This window comes from Homalodisca vitripennis, chromosome 1 (assembly GCF_021130785.1).
Source record: "Homalodisca vitripennis isolate AUS2020 chromosome 1, UT_GWSS_2.1, whole genome shotgun sequence".
Taxonomy (NCBI): Eukaryota; Metazoa; Arthropoda; class Insecta; order Hemiptera; family Cicadellidae; genus Homalodisca; species Homalodisca vitripennis.
In genome coordinates this window covers 57,820,700-57,835,700 of record NC_060207.1, presented here as the reverse complement: position 1 = coordinate 57,835,700, position 15,001 = coordinate 57,820,700, and the positions used below count along the sequence as shown (strand labels likewise).

Genomic DNA, 15,001 nt, shown 5'->3' with positions numbered 1-15,001 from the left:
AGGGATGCTATTTCAGTGCATTAACCGTGTCAAGAATCCTCAGTGTATAGCCGCAGAGAGTGTTGACTACATAATATTATAGCTAAACAGCTGTTATAGTCCAGTAGTTTAACATATGACTGCGGCAGGCACCTTACAGTGCAGAATCATATTGACAGTACTCTTCATCACTCGGTATAAATCTACAGAGTGTTACATATTATTAGTACTTATTATTGCTTACTATCTCCTAATCCAAATATTATAAATGCGAAAGTGCCATTTTTGTTTGGTTTGCATTCACTTGTAAACTATTCAATCGACTGTATTGAAATTTTACATGGACATTCTTAGGGTCTCTGGTTTGAATATATAGACCTATTCTCATTTTGAAAATCCCTCCGGGCTATGTCCCACTGGTATCTGAAGTAGTGAAAATTCCCATATTGGCTCTTTCAATAAAGTTGTGAAATAATTATTGAAAGAGCCTGTCAAATGTTATCAACTACTCTGTGTAAACATTGCTTTATGACATCACTACCATATGTTTAATTGGTTTAACCACAATCTTTCATTTGCAAAGCTTATGAATTTGCATGAAAAGCCATGGGTAACTGCTAGCAGCATTAATTAGGTATAGGAATCAAATACAAGCATATTTTCATTCCCATACCACCCACAAATGCTTTTATAAATAATTTAAAGATAATTTATTTACTGTAAAGATAGTAAATATTTTTGACAGCTGTATGGTCACGGTACGCAATGTCTCTTTGCTTTTATTTGCATGAATAAATCACAACTTTCATAGTCTGATGTACGAATAATAGCGGACATGAATTAGGAAAAAAGAACATGTAATTTATCTATCAGGTTTAAAGATATTCATTCTTTTAAAAAACAATATAACTAATCATTGTTTCATATTGATTGCCAAGATTATGAGAAACCATATCTGCATATGCAATTCAACATAGTCAAAATCATTTCGCAATTGTCTCAACCAAAAAGGATATTTTCATTTATAACTTAATTTAACTTTAATAAATTTATAGAATTTTGTAATCATACATCAGCTAATTTTTAAATCTAGGCAACCAGACAATCTAAATAAAAGATAATCAGTATAAATATAAATTGTCTTTATAAATTTTATTTCTTTGTTGAAAATATTCTACATAACAGCTGATGACAAGTATAATATTTTATGATATTCATTCCTTTATCAATACATAATATAAATTAAAGTCGCTTTTTGTGTTGGTCTGTTTGTGCATCAATATTTTCTAAACTACTCAACGGATTTTGATATGGTTTTCACTGTCGGCTTCGTTATGAACTAGGGCAGGATCTTAAATATTATGCATCAATATTGTTATCATAGAAAGTAGAGAAAAGTTTGTATATTTGCAATATATATATAAATATTTGAGCACTTTGATTGTTAATATTGACTTTATAACCTTACAACTTATAACAAAATAATGTACTACAGAATTGTAAATTTTAAAAAGGCCTACAAAAAGGTCCGTGGTGGCATATATCTATCTCCTAAGAATAACCCTCAATAACCATGATTCTCTTTTAAAGTTTACATTTTTATTAGCATTTCCAAGGCTACTTAGATTTATAAAGTATAATAAGATTAATAATATCAATGCATTAAGATACGTACAGATTAGACCAAATTAATCTTTATGCAAATAATTTTGATCAATATTTTGGTAGATAGGTATTACATTTGAACGGTGCCTTTGCTCTGATTGGTCAAGTGGGACCAACCAACTAAGGTTACTAAGTATACTTTTAGATTCTCAAATTTATTGTCATTTTATTGTTGTAACATAATTAAGAAAAATATTTTATTTTTTAACAATTTAATTCTTGACTATGGTTGTTTTTAGTAGACTTAGTGATTTATGTGGTAATTAAATATTTAATAATTTTGATAGCAAGGTAACATAACTCAAATTATGTTATGGTAGGTAAATGTACAATTTTACTTTTCCATCTGAAAAATCTGAATGTAAATAGGTATTTGATTAAATATAGATTGAACGTTTTTTTCCTGCCAAATAAGTAAAAAAGGTTAGGTCTTTCAAAGAATACGTATCTAACTACTAAAAAGACAAATAATTTATTAAAGGTTATGGAATAAAATCTAAGGTAAAAAGGTGGCAACTGACTTAAAATACGTTCATGACATCAGCATTTATCTGAAAATTTTTATTTGGTGTTTTAAAAAATAATGGCAAAACCCGTAATCGGTTTTTTACTTCAAACATCTAAGTATAAAGAGAAAGGTTACATACCTAAGGTATGTAGGCTTCGAAATTTTGCACAAAAACAAATATTTTATGTTTTTTTTCATTTTTATTCATGCACCCCAAGGGATATTAAAAAAAATGAATTTACCTTAAAAATTATGCAATTGTGAGTCTGACGGGCTATTTACGATTCTATAAATGTTTTACTATAAAAACTGATAATTATCGTGAATACTAGTGTTTTATAATTTACATTCTGTATATATATAGTTTCTTACAGGAAATTCTATACTGCGTAGAAATTGTAAATCTTATTATTTCTATTTATACCACAGTTTTAAACTCCTTGTTATAAGCAGATCTTCAGACACACAGCTGGCATCAGTTCACTAACATTATCACTAAAGTATAAACGTTAAAAGCTACATTCCTCTAATCAGTTGGCTAGAGCACAGAAGTAGTTCAAAAATCATTGTGAAAAATAAAGTAAAATAAAAATCCAAGGGGTTAGTAATGGTTAAATAATGTGGAAAATATCTGTTTAATTTGCCTGCATAACTAAGTAGAAAATTTGTCGCTACAACAAAAGAAACAACAAGGTGAATGCCATTATAAGCCAAACACCAAAATGTAGTCTCTTTATACTTTGACAGCGACTTAACCACATTGATACTAAGAACAACGAGAAGTACTTGGATATCATTTCCCCACACATCAGTATGAATCAGAACCCATTAGAGGTGCAATGTAAATAAAATAAGGAAATGAAACATATTGCTAGGTTAGTAGTAGGTAGGTTGGTAGGTAGTAATAAACTAAACCATCTAATGGAAATCACATTTAATAAGATTCTCAAGAGCATAAAGTAACAGAAAAAATATAAACTTTAGAAACAAAGGTGAAAAGTGGATGAGAGCAACAGCAAAAGTAAACCTCATCTCTCGGAAAGTATACAACCTCTTATTTACATACTTAATAAATATATTTTATTGCAAATATAGCTATGTACAGACCTTAAAATTAAATCTTTGGAATGGTCAATAAGAAAATACTAGACTGATGACTAATCTAACAAACACAACCATACATCAAATAAATTAAATACTGCTGAAAATGTATTAATGTAAAATTTGTTTTTTAGTAAATTTTAAGTGAAATAAAACATAAGAATAAAGTGGAACTAACTTTCTCCCATATCATTTTGGAAATTAGAATAATGGGTGATGACCTTCATATGCCAATGTAGCCTGTCTGTAAACTTGATAAACTCAGAGAACTTTTAACTGAAATCAAGACATTATACAAAAATAATTTCTATCTGGATTATTTTGTTTTGGTTTTAAATCATGCTTTTGGCTGTATTCATAAACTACCACAGGTCTGTAGTACCAATAGAATTTCAGAAACTATTTCACCAAGACTACAAGGAATATTCTTCAAGTTAAAACAATTCTTTCATGTACTGTACATATTTATTTATGTCAGCAAACACTTTCCTCCTGAGTTAAAGATATCCCTCCTCCATCAGATTCAGAGAAAAAATATTAAAGGTAAAGTCCAAGGATTAATAAATTATAAGTTAAGGACATACATTAACAAAAGCTTGGAAAATACAGCAGTCAGATAAGGCATATGAATTCTACACGAGAAGTAAATGTACAGACTATTGACTTCTCAAAATATTGAAGTTTATTTTTTTTCAATAAGAAAATATGCCAATAAGAAAAATTTTTGTTCTTTAAAAGTAAGTTTTTCTCAATTCTCTTGGATATTGTACCTAAACCTTCTTTGTTCATGCTTATCAAAACATCACATATTGCTTTTCAGATAATAAAATGTTCTCCTTTTTGTGCTTATTATTAACAGAACTGTTATAAAATAACAATTGTCAAATATTAATTTCAGCTACAACTGCCTTTAGTGTTATCCTGGTACTGTTTAAATGACACATATTACTTATACCCGAAATCCAACAGTGATTTACAACTCTTGTATTTCTAGAATTATACATAAAACGTTGCAAGTATATGTAGTAAAAGCATTTAAATTTACTAGATTTTGTCAAGATTTTTGCAAAAGGTATTAAAACCACTGCTACAGACCAAAGTTTCATCTGTGAAGAGTGTTTTACATATATCTACAAGTCAGCCTTGCTCTTGTAAAGATCATACAACTCTTCATGTTGTTATGGAACCATATGGGAGAAAGTTATTTATTCAAATTAACTAACTACATAAATTCCCTATAAATTTCAGATTTTAAGTAAAGAAACAAAAAAATATTAATATTAGCCAAAGTTATATCGCATTTTAACTTTCCTGATAATAATAATCATTTTCAATAAACTTTTTAAAGAATTACATTTGTATCACTTGGTTCTCATATAATAAATTTTTATTTTAACGAATCCTTTAAAACAACTAATAATGAGTAAACCTCACAGAGGCTTAATTAAAGATCTATAAGCTGTTTAAACATATTGCATATAACTTCTATAGAAAAACAGTTATAGCCATGGTCAATTATTTCAAATCAACAGATAAAAATTCTGAAAATAACAAATAGATCTGATAGTAATTGTACAATAGAAATGTTAATGATGTAATTTCACTGATTGCCAAAGTGGTAAAATGTAACAAATATCTTAAGTTGTAAAAATATTAATTTGCCCAACGAGTTTTTACTCTTTGTATCAAAACTTTCTCTCAGTAACAAATTCACAACACTGTGGTGCTCCTTATAGTTTAGATTGTATCTAATATTTTGAGGATTAATATCATTTATCATACTCAGATTCATCCATAATCCCTTACATCCACCTCAGGCAACGATTTTATAGTAGTATAGTGGTTCTAATTGTGAACTAAAATCATTGCCTAGTGTCTCAGAAATTTCCTACTGGATTTTAAATTGTCGGGTGAAATATTTTCAACTTGCATTATGTTTATGCCTGAGATATCTTACGGATTATTTGTCATTACGCTTTGAAGTTTTATCAGAAACAAAGCACTCTGGCAATCAACAAAATACATCAAATTAAAAGCTCAAAAAAGCACAGCTTCAAATGAATGCTTGAGAGTATAACATCAATAAAATATTTTAATAAGACAATGAATATGTCACAACAAATTATTATTGTTCAACTGTAATTTGTTTGTATGGATCTATATTGATCCTAAAGCACATGTAGTTTTAAATAGTACATTTTAAAACTCATTTAAATAAAGAAAATAACCTGGAAACTGTGAAAGTACTGCTTTATTAAATGTGTTTTTATAAATATACAAACACTGACAGAGTTTTGTTATAATATATTCATTGTCTATTGTAAAAACAATTATTAATTTTTAATACAGCTCCAAAGTTTTAATTATATTTTTTTTTCTCTTGATAATAATGCCAAATGGAAAGATTCAACCATACAAACAATATTATTGCTTGCATTTACCACACAGATTGCTCTTTACCTGTATACATAAAACACTAAAAATATAGTTTAATGTTATATTCAAAGTTTAATACAATTAACTACCTTTATTTGCTTATCATATCACAGGAATATAAATTGTACAAATTAAAATATTTCCCACTCAAATAATTTTTTAAGGCACATACAACAATAAAATGAATAAATGATGAATCTTCAACTGGAAAGGACATGGAGATACAAAGCAAGCTACTATATACAACGGCACATTTTGTCCCATTGACATAACCACCTATATTTAATACTAAACCATAAAGCACGGGAGTATCGTGAATTTTGACTAGCTTATTTAAAAATAAAATACATTAAAAAAATGGCATGAAAAAAATGTTTTCAATAAAATCCTGGAAAGAAAGAATCCTACTATTAATAATACTTGAATTTGAAACAAGAATACTTTCTGATGTCAATGAGTACAGGCTCATCTTTATTTATGACATTTGCTAAGAATTTGTTGAGATTCTTAATTGAGTTCTTGCTAACTTAAATGTTACACGTAAACAGAGTTCCTTATTTCTGAACACCTAGCAGTTTCGCTGCGTCATCAGCTGACTTTGACAAAAGCATTTTGTCAACGATTGTTTTGTCCTGAATACCAAGCAGGTTGCTGATGAGATCTGACTCGTCCTCTGTTCGTTTGGCGAGCCATGGCTTGACATTGTTGTTGTTATGATTGGTCGTGTGACCTGCATCGTCATCGCTGGCAGGGGAAGTCTCTTCGGGTGCAGCACCGTTGTGCTTCTTGCGGTGGCGAAGCATGCTGTGCTTAAGTGTAAAGCGGCGGCGGCAGATGTCACAGGAGAAAGGTCGCTCGCCTGTGTGGGTACGCATGTGACGTCGCAAGTCTTCAGCAGACCAGAAACGGCGTAGACAGAAGGCACACATCACCTGCAACACAAGTTGATATAGTTTGTTTGATATTGACGAAAGTATATTTAAGAAAATCTATGGTTGTATAAATTAGCTGAACAGTTTTTATAAAAATATCTTATTTGTAATTTGATTTTAGGATTAATTAAATAACGATATAGCATATTAATATTATTGTCATCATATTATTGATGTAGCATCATCAAAGACCATCTCTCAAGGGACTGGACAATTTTTATTTCTCTGTGTATATAATAAAATATCTACAGAAAAAACTGACCCATAGGCTTATAAACTGCATGAAGCATTTATTTTTTGTCAACTGATTATACTTAAGAAAATTTATTACAAATACATTTTAAACATTCTGAAAGTTAGGTATTCTGCAATATTAATAAAACAAAGTAGAACAAAAGTACTAAGGGTTTAATAGTCCTAATACTGTCTTTACTTTGTAGATAATTTTACCAAATTATTGTTTTTTCTGTAGAGGAAAAAAGGAATAATGTTTAAAAAGAGAAATAATGATGAATGATGACAAAGTAAACTAAAAATGGTGGATACAAGAAATCAAAGGTTTACCAATGCATAAAATATGGAAGCTAACATGATTAATAATAATTGTGTTTGTATTCACTTAAAACACAAGTTTACTGTAGTATGTAATTATTATGAAATCTTTGCTAAAAATAATGCTGAAAATTCATTTAAAAATAAATGGCAGGTTTATTGTGAATTTTTACCTTTCTATTAGCATAGTCAGGGAATTTTCCACGAAGCTGTTCTAGGCTTTCCTCCCCACCCTCCTCTGGGCCTGGAATATCTTCAACAGAAGCCTCCAAAGCTCCCTTGGACACCAAAAGCTGGAAATCATCATAGTGGCGGTCTCGGATATGATCCAGTGCCTCCTGCCTTTCTCCAAAACTCCCTTCACAGAGGTGACATTTGAAAGGTAAATCTGATGGCTGTGAGGCTGTCGTTAGGTTCCGGTCCACAAGGGTAGGATGTGACTTATAAAACTGACCACTTTCTGAAGAATGACCTGGATGTATTTCTCTGGGATCAATGGGGATTCTTTTTTCCTTTTCTACCTCTCGTTCGTTTTTACATTGCTCGTTATCCACGACTTCTATTTCCTCGCTGACACTGCCTTGGCTTTCATACCCACTTTGCGTTCCTTCACTCCTGCAGTTCTGATGTTTTGTTGAAAGATGTTTCTTTAGATTGCTCAGTGTGGAGAATGTTGAGCTGGGGCAGCTTTTACACTTGTAGGGCCTTTCAGGAACATTCCTCATAGTGTAGTTAGGGGCTGCGGAGGAGTCACTGCCAACTGGGGCAGTAGGTTGATTGTCCACTGATGCAGGGGTGCCACCCCCATGCTTTCTCAGCAGGTGACGGTCACAGTTGCTCTTGGTTGTAAACAACAAGGGACAGAAGGAACATTTGTAAGGTTTCTGGCCGGTGTGGGTGAGGACGTGACGACGAAGTGACGATGACCATGGGAACTTGCGGAAGCAGTACGGACAGGACACTCTGTTAGGGGCTAGTGAGTAAGCACTCTTCTTTTTGACCACTGTTGTGCTCGGTCCACTATTATTCTCGGATTCAGACCTGCAAAGTTGTGTCTAATTAATTATAAATGAATTAAATTACTAGAAATGTTCATATAATAACTTCAATGAATATACAAGTTTACATGATAGAGAGAGGATGAGAGCAAATTCACTGGAGATGCAAAACATAAAAATAATTGAGTAAAACATTTTAAAATTCCACCTAAGATTTGCTTCACGCAATAATATTTACATTATAAGTCCTCATATGTAAGATTGGTAAAAGCTAAATTATTAAGTATGAAATAATGATAACAATTTATCACCTAGATGTTGATAAAGGGACTGAATTAGATTTTTGTTGTAATGAACATTCCCAGCCATTACAATCTTGTCAGAGTAGCTATATGCAATCCAAATCGTATTTCTGTTATTTAATTTGACCATTCACAGTAATGTGGGTATTTTGATAAAGTACGGTAACTGATTCATAAAATAATGAAAAGACTATGCTGTTTCAGATCAATTTAGTGATAACTGAATTAATCATAAAAATCCTTGACAATTACTATGTGGTATCACAGTAAACATACCAAAAATAAACTTACCGGTTCTCATCACTGCCAGAATTGCAGCCTTCACTAGCACTGCCTGCTGCCACCAGGCCTTCTTCATCTTCTTCACTTCCTTCTCCTCCTGGATGATCTTCATCAGAATGGAAGTACTGACGGAATGTTTGTGTTGATGCATTGTCTAGCAGACGAGAAACACTAGCAAGGTCTTGGTTTTCTTCTTTCATTGATAACTTTTTTCGCAATGTTATTTCTTCTTCAAGTTTTTTATTATTTTCAGCTTGACTTATTTCTTCATCTCTAGCTTCTTCATCTATGATTAAATCCTCATCTTCTTCTTCATCCATGAGATCATCGTCATTATCATCCTCATTGCTATCATTTGAAGTATGTTTTGATTTTAACTGTTGTGCTATGGCATGTTTAACTTCTTCAGATATGCAGATTTTATTTTCTGAGGCAACACCTAACTTATCAGTTACAGCATGATCATTTGAAGCAGATGATCTAGATACTTCATCCTCTGATTTTACATTATATCCTGGTAATCCGTTGTGAGAGTAAAACTGCCCATGGTTAAGCAGAGACTGAGGTACTTTAGAAGACAAGGAGTGATTTCTCCTCACTGGCAAATTTGCTGCATTCCTTTGCCTTTGAGTCCAAAATTGTGGATGCTGTTGTTTGATATGTCTTTCCATATTGGACCTTAGAGTGAATCTTGCTGAACAATGTTCACATGAAAAAGGTCTTTCAGTACGATATCTTCTCTGTTTTTGTTTTGGAATAAGAACACCATTCTTAATTACCATTTTGACTGAAGCTGATGTGTCTTGTTTTGGTTTAGGTGGTGCTAGCTTTTCAGGCACTGTTGGTTGGTGTATCTCTTGGTTCCTGACTTCTTTTTCATTTTCTACATGAACTAATTGCTTAACATCTTTGTTCAATGAAGGGGAGAAAGACTTTCTTTCTTCTTTGTTGTTTTCCATCTGCCATTTAAATTCAGCCATTGCTTGTTGATGAAGTGCTTGAATTCTATCAGCCATGGCAATCTGATCCAAAACAAGAGATCCTCCAGAAGTTAGCTGCAAACCTCGAATCAGCTCTTTCTGAAGCCTTTCTTTCATCTCAACAAAGTCTTGGTTAGTATTTGTTGGGAATAAAACAGGTGGAGGTGGAGGAATAAAGTAAGGTGAGTAAGGACCTTGGGGTAAAGATGCAGTAGTACTGAATGGTGGAAATGTGGAAGCATTGTTCAAGTAGAAAGGGTGGGCACTTGGACTATAAAATTTAGAAAGATCTATTTTTGGTATCATAGCTGGATTGGGAGGAACAGGACTTTCTCTTTCAAAAGAATGATGCGGAGAAGGAGTAGAAATCTGTAGTTCTTGAGGATAATTGGGAGGCAGATTTGAAGATAATTTTGGTCTCTCTGCGGTTTCAATACTGAGTGGGTAGTTGTTATTTTCGAAAGCAGAGTTTGATCTTTTTGAAAGATCTTGAGGTCCAGCCTCCTCAAGCTTGTCTCTCAATTCTTTATCTTTAATTTTTTCTGGTGTACTGTTTTTCTTTTTACTTAAGTCTAATACATCCATGGAGAGGTCCAATGGTACATCACGCTCAATTTCCATTTTAACAGGAGTGTCAGTTGCATGGTCTGATTCAGTATCTTCATAAGTCATTGTGCCTACATCTAAACATTTTCTCTGCCCATTGTCTATTCCACCAAACTGTTGGCCATAAGTCATCTTTTGTACTTGTATAAATGCAGATGGTGGTTTTTGTTGGTGAACTGTCTCAAAAGAACTTAAGTTCTTTTCTCCAGTATGTTTAATGAAATTTGGTAATCTCTCTACTGTTTTAATGCTCTCCTTATTTTCAATATGTTTTGGTGTATCTTTCTCAGAAAATAAGGAGCGCTTAACATCATCTCGATTTGGTTTGTGTTCAATTTCATTAGTAGGATCTTCTGATGGATGATAAATTATAGACTTCTTAACTTCTTCTCGGGTCATTTTTGCATGTCTGTTTCTCAAATGACGTTCACAGTTGGCTTTTGTGGTGAAAGCATAATGACACAGAGCACATTCATAGGGTCTATCACCATTATGTGTACGCATGTGTCTAATTAGAGCAGATTTGTCAGAACTGAAGTGTGGACACATATTGCACCTGTAGGGGGCAGAGTTATGACCACTACTACTTGATAAATGTACTCGATTATGGCCTTTCAAAGCTCTTAAGTTTGGAAATATGGCACTGCAAAGCCGACATGGGAATTCCCCTCGCAACTTCATTTTCCTGAACTCTGCAGCAAAACAATCCTGTTGTTCCTCATCATTCACAGCAGAGTCATAGACTCCAATTCGTGAGCCTGAGTCTGGAGGGGTGACTTCTAGCACTGTGGGCTGAGGCGACTTGGACAAGTCATGTATAAGGCCTCCAGCTGATGTAACTGAGATAATGCTCTGGATATCTGCGAGATCCCTGCCCTCTGTATTATTATGTTTGTAATAAGATTCTCTTTTGAACTTCTCATTTCCAGGAGAATTATCATGATTTTGGACATTTGTTACTGACTTGTTCTGTAAATCGAGACATGCAAAGAAATTGTATCTTCTGTGTTCATCTTCAATTTCATCAGAGCTGTCAGAGACCTTAGTTTTGCCCCAAGACATTCTCTTGTCTCCACTGCTAAGATCAGTTGGAGTGTCATTGTCACTAGAGGACAAGTCATTGTCCTGATGGCAGCTCTCCCCAGATGATGCGTAGTTCTCCTGCCCACAGTCTTGACGGTGGATACTGAGGGCAGATCCACATGGAAATGCTCGACCACATTTGTCACACTGGAATCTGTGATACAGGCTGCTAGCATGGTGCACACTCTGCTCACACATTGCTCTGGCAATGTGAGGAAACTTTTCACTTGAAAAATCAACAAATGTCAAATCTTTAAATCCAATAGTTTCCTGTTTTGTATTTGCCAAAGAGTGCTTCTTCACTTCTGCATAATGGACCATGTATCGATGTAGATTCAATACTCGATGACTCTTAAAAACAAGATTACAGGGATCACACTTTGCTTTGTAGTCTGGATGACATTCTTCGATGTGGGTCTCAAGGAGATTCGAGGAGAGAAAGCCAGTTTTATCACACAAGACGCAGTCAAATTTTTCTGTTAGAAATTTCTTGTCGCATTTCTTTTTCCTTGTGGAGATGTAATCTTCAGAATCAGACTTCCTCTTGTTTGTCTCTTGACTCGAAGGAGGCGAAAGTGTTATGATATTGTTATTGAATTCTGATGTTGTTCTGGAAACTCGTCTTCTCTTCACGTTTATTAGGGCAGGAGAGGGAGCTTTGGGTGAGCCTGGACTGTCAGAGCTAGCATCACTCTCATAGCTAAAGCTATCACCATTCTCACTGGAGGCATGTGTGCGCATGTGGCGGTGCATGTTGCCGTTGGTGGTGAATGAAATGCCACAGATTTTGCACTGAAACGGACGCTCTCCAGAATGCACCAACATGTGACGATCCAGAGAACTTGCAGAACTCAGCACCTGTAAATGATTAACACTTAGTTTTACAGTAATTTTTACAGTTTATCAAGAAAAGGTCTAGATTTTAAACATTTTTGTTATTTTAAATATAATCAAAAAGGAACCTTTTAATATACAGACAGTTAATAAGCTCTTGAATGACCTAGACTTTGCAATTAGTTACTAAGAAAGTACTTAAAACTATATTTGAGTTGGTATTGAAAATGACTGTATTAAATATATAATTTGTTCTTAAAATATTATACATAATTTTCTACATAATCATATAGAGAAAATACAAACAGATATTAAAAAAATGTGTTAAAAATCATAAAAGTTTTAATTTTAGATATATACTGTCTTAATCTTATACATAACAGCCTACTTAAGCTAAAAAATAAATATTAGGATTTAATACCTTGCCACAAACTTGACAGGCGAATCCTTTTCCAGACGAGAGATACTGGAGCTCCTCTGAGAGGAAATTATGGGAGCGGATGTGTATGGTGAAGTCATGAGAAGAGAACACGACCGTGTCACAGATGGGACAAGTGTAATGGGTGTCCTCCTTGCTGCTCACTTCCTCTCGCTCAACCTGCAAGACTCAGTTCTTTAGGAAAAGTGAAAAAGAATTTGATGCCACAAAAGAATAAATAACATTTATTCTAAATAATTAATATATTTACAATGTAAAAGAGATAAATAAAGATAAAATGTCTTCTATAACCATATTATAGATTTGTTTGTTTTAGTTAATTACAACTGTCAAAATTTTAAATTTCATAAACAAATGTTTTCTCCATTAGAAGATAACAAAATGCATTTATGTAATTTTCAGTAAAAGTACAATAAAAGTGTCCAGCAATATTTTTTACTCTGTAGAATTACCTACAAGAAATTTGTATTTTGATTGTGTCTTTATTTTAAAAACAAACTTAACAACTCAGTGATCTTTTACAAACGTTTCAATCAAATTTAAAACTGGTTTTCTTTTATTTCTCTGATTAAATTGTTATTTACGTAACAGAGAAGAGAAATGTACTAATCGTAACAAAAATAAATGTCCAAATGTAAATTAAAGATGACATTGTGCTTGTTGTGACAAGATTTAATATATCTATTTTGTTATATTTCACATATGTTTGACAATAATCAGTGAGCCACAAATGTTATTTTTATGTTTTGTTTTATTTTATCTTATAACAATTGATTTTATGCTTATATTTCAATATCATATTCAAACATTAAGCAGCTAGACCTAACAGTAAACAAAAATTCAAAATATTTGTTCCAGTTTGTATCACCTACATTGTTGCTGGAAATTTAGAAAATGTGTAAATCATTCTTATCCTGTCAAAAACCATCCAAACCAGTAATTTAAAAACCAGCTGTCGTGGTAGATGCCTTGATTTTAATCCTATAAGAGCAATGCAAAAAATATTGAACACATCTAAATTATTTTTAGTTTTATTTTTATTGGTTATTCAGAAAAATTTCAAATTTGTATCATATTTTATCTTTGAAATATTTTTAAAATATGTGCTTTATAAAGAAGACTAAAATGCCTTTGGATGTGTATTAATTATATATTTAAAATGAGACATCTCCCATAGTTCTACAACCTACAATAAGGGTGTAAATTGTTTCAAGTTCCACATTGTTCTGATGGGGTAAAACTCAAGGTCTCTTTACTACAACAGAATTTTAAGGAGAGCCCTTGAACTTTTACTACACAGATTGGTAACTCTTATTGGGTATATCACTATAATGAAATTTGAACCTTCTTTTTTAACATCATAATACTAGTGTCTTATTTAGCCTACTATATTATTATATATTAAGAGCTTCCTTGACTAAGGGATCACACTGCTGGAGGTGAGTTTGAGAGTTTATGTGATATAGTTCTTATTTCTTGCAAAGTTTGCAGATCCTTATACCACTCACCTCGTAATCAGGGCTATTTTCGACTAGATTTTGTGTGTTTGTACAGCTGTCTGCACTCGGGTCTTCTGACTTCTGTTCGGAAATGCTGCTGTTGTCTTTGGCTTGGTTGTCGTCTTTGGCATTGGTTGGAACAGCATCCTCTGCTGACTCCTTCACAGCTGGGGAAGGGCTTTGCACTGGATTTGTAGCCATTTCTGCATAAATAATGTTATACAGTGAGAATGTTATTATAAACATGTTGATTTCCTACGAATTAGTTATTTTATGCAAATTGTTTTAGATTTACATCATCTGCAAAAATTTTAAGCTAACTATTATAATTTATGTCAACTTGGATTTGGAAAATGTTTCTATAGCAAATATTTGAATTCTACTTTGCATCATAGTAATCATATATAACAATTTCTGATTAGGTATATCAATTAAATAACTAAAATGTATTCATATAGTATAAATAAGGAGTAAAAAATATAACATTTCAATGAATAAAAATATAAAATTAACCACAGTGACATCTCAAAAAAAAAAACAGCTCAAGCATGCTAATAAAGTCAATCATACAAGAAGCATTGATTATTTAGTAACATTGTGTTATACAATACAATACATAACATAGCCTAATATAAAATGATTTTAGAAATTAAGAAATAACGTTGAATTAAAAATAACTACTTTGTAATCCCCTTCACTAGTTTTTAGTACACACTATTTTCAGTATTAAATAAAGTTAGTACAAGGTTGGAGTACATAACACCATGTGTCACGTAATAGGCTTTGCTGCTGAGGTTACTTGACA

General features: G+C 32.5%; 1 protein-coding gene across 1 annotated transcript in view; it reads right to left on the bottom strand.

The window, feature by feature from the left end:
• Window positions 1-3,071: 3,071 nt before the first annotated feature.
• LOC124362164 (ras-responsive element-binding protein 1) overlaps window positions 3,072-15,001 on the bottom strand; it is a 46,001-nt gene continuing 34,071 nt past the window's right edge. Inside the window, exons 3-7 of the mRNA XM_046816416.1 lie at window positions 14,206-14,399; window positions 12,680-12,856; window positions 8,765-12,282; window positions 7,347-8,214; window positions 3,072-6,621 (exon numbers count right to left, since the gene is read on the bottom strand). Coding sequence (XP_046672372.1) covers window positions 6,244-6,621; window positions 7,347-8,214; window positions 8,765-12,282; window positions 12,680-12,856; window positions 14,206-14,399 — 5,135 coding nt within the window. The 3' untranslated portion in view covers window positions 3,072-6,243. The remainder of the gene's footprint in view (window positions 6,622-7,346; window positions 8,215-8,764; window positions 12,283-12,679; window positions 12,857-14,205; window positions 14,400-15,001) is intronic.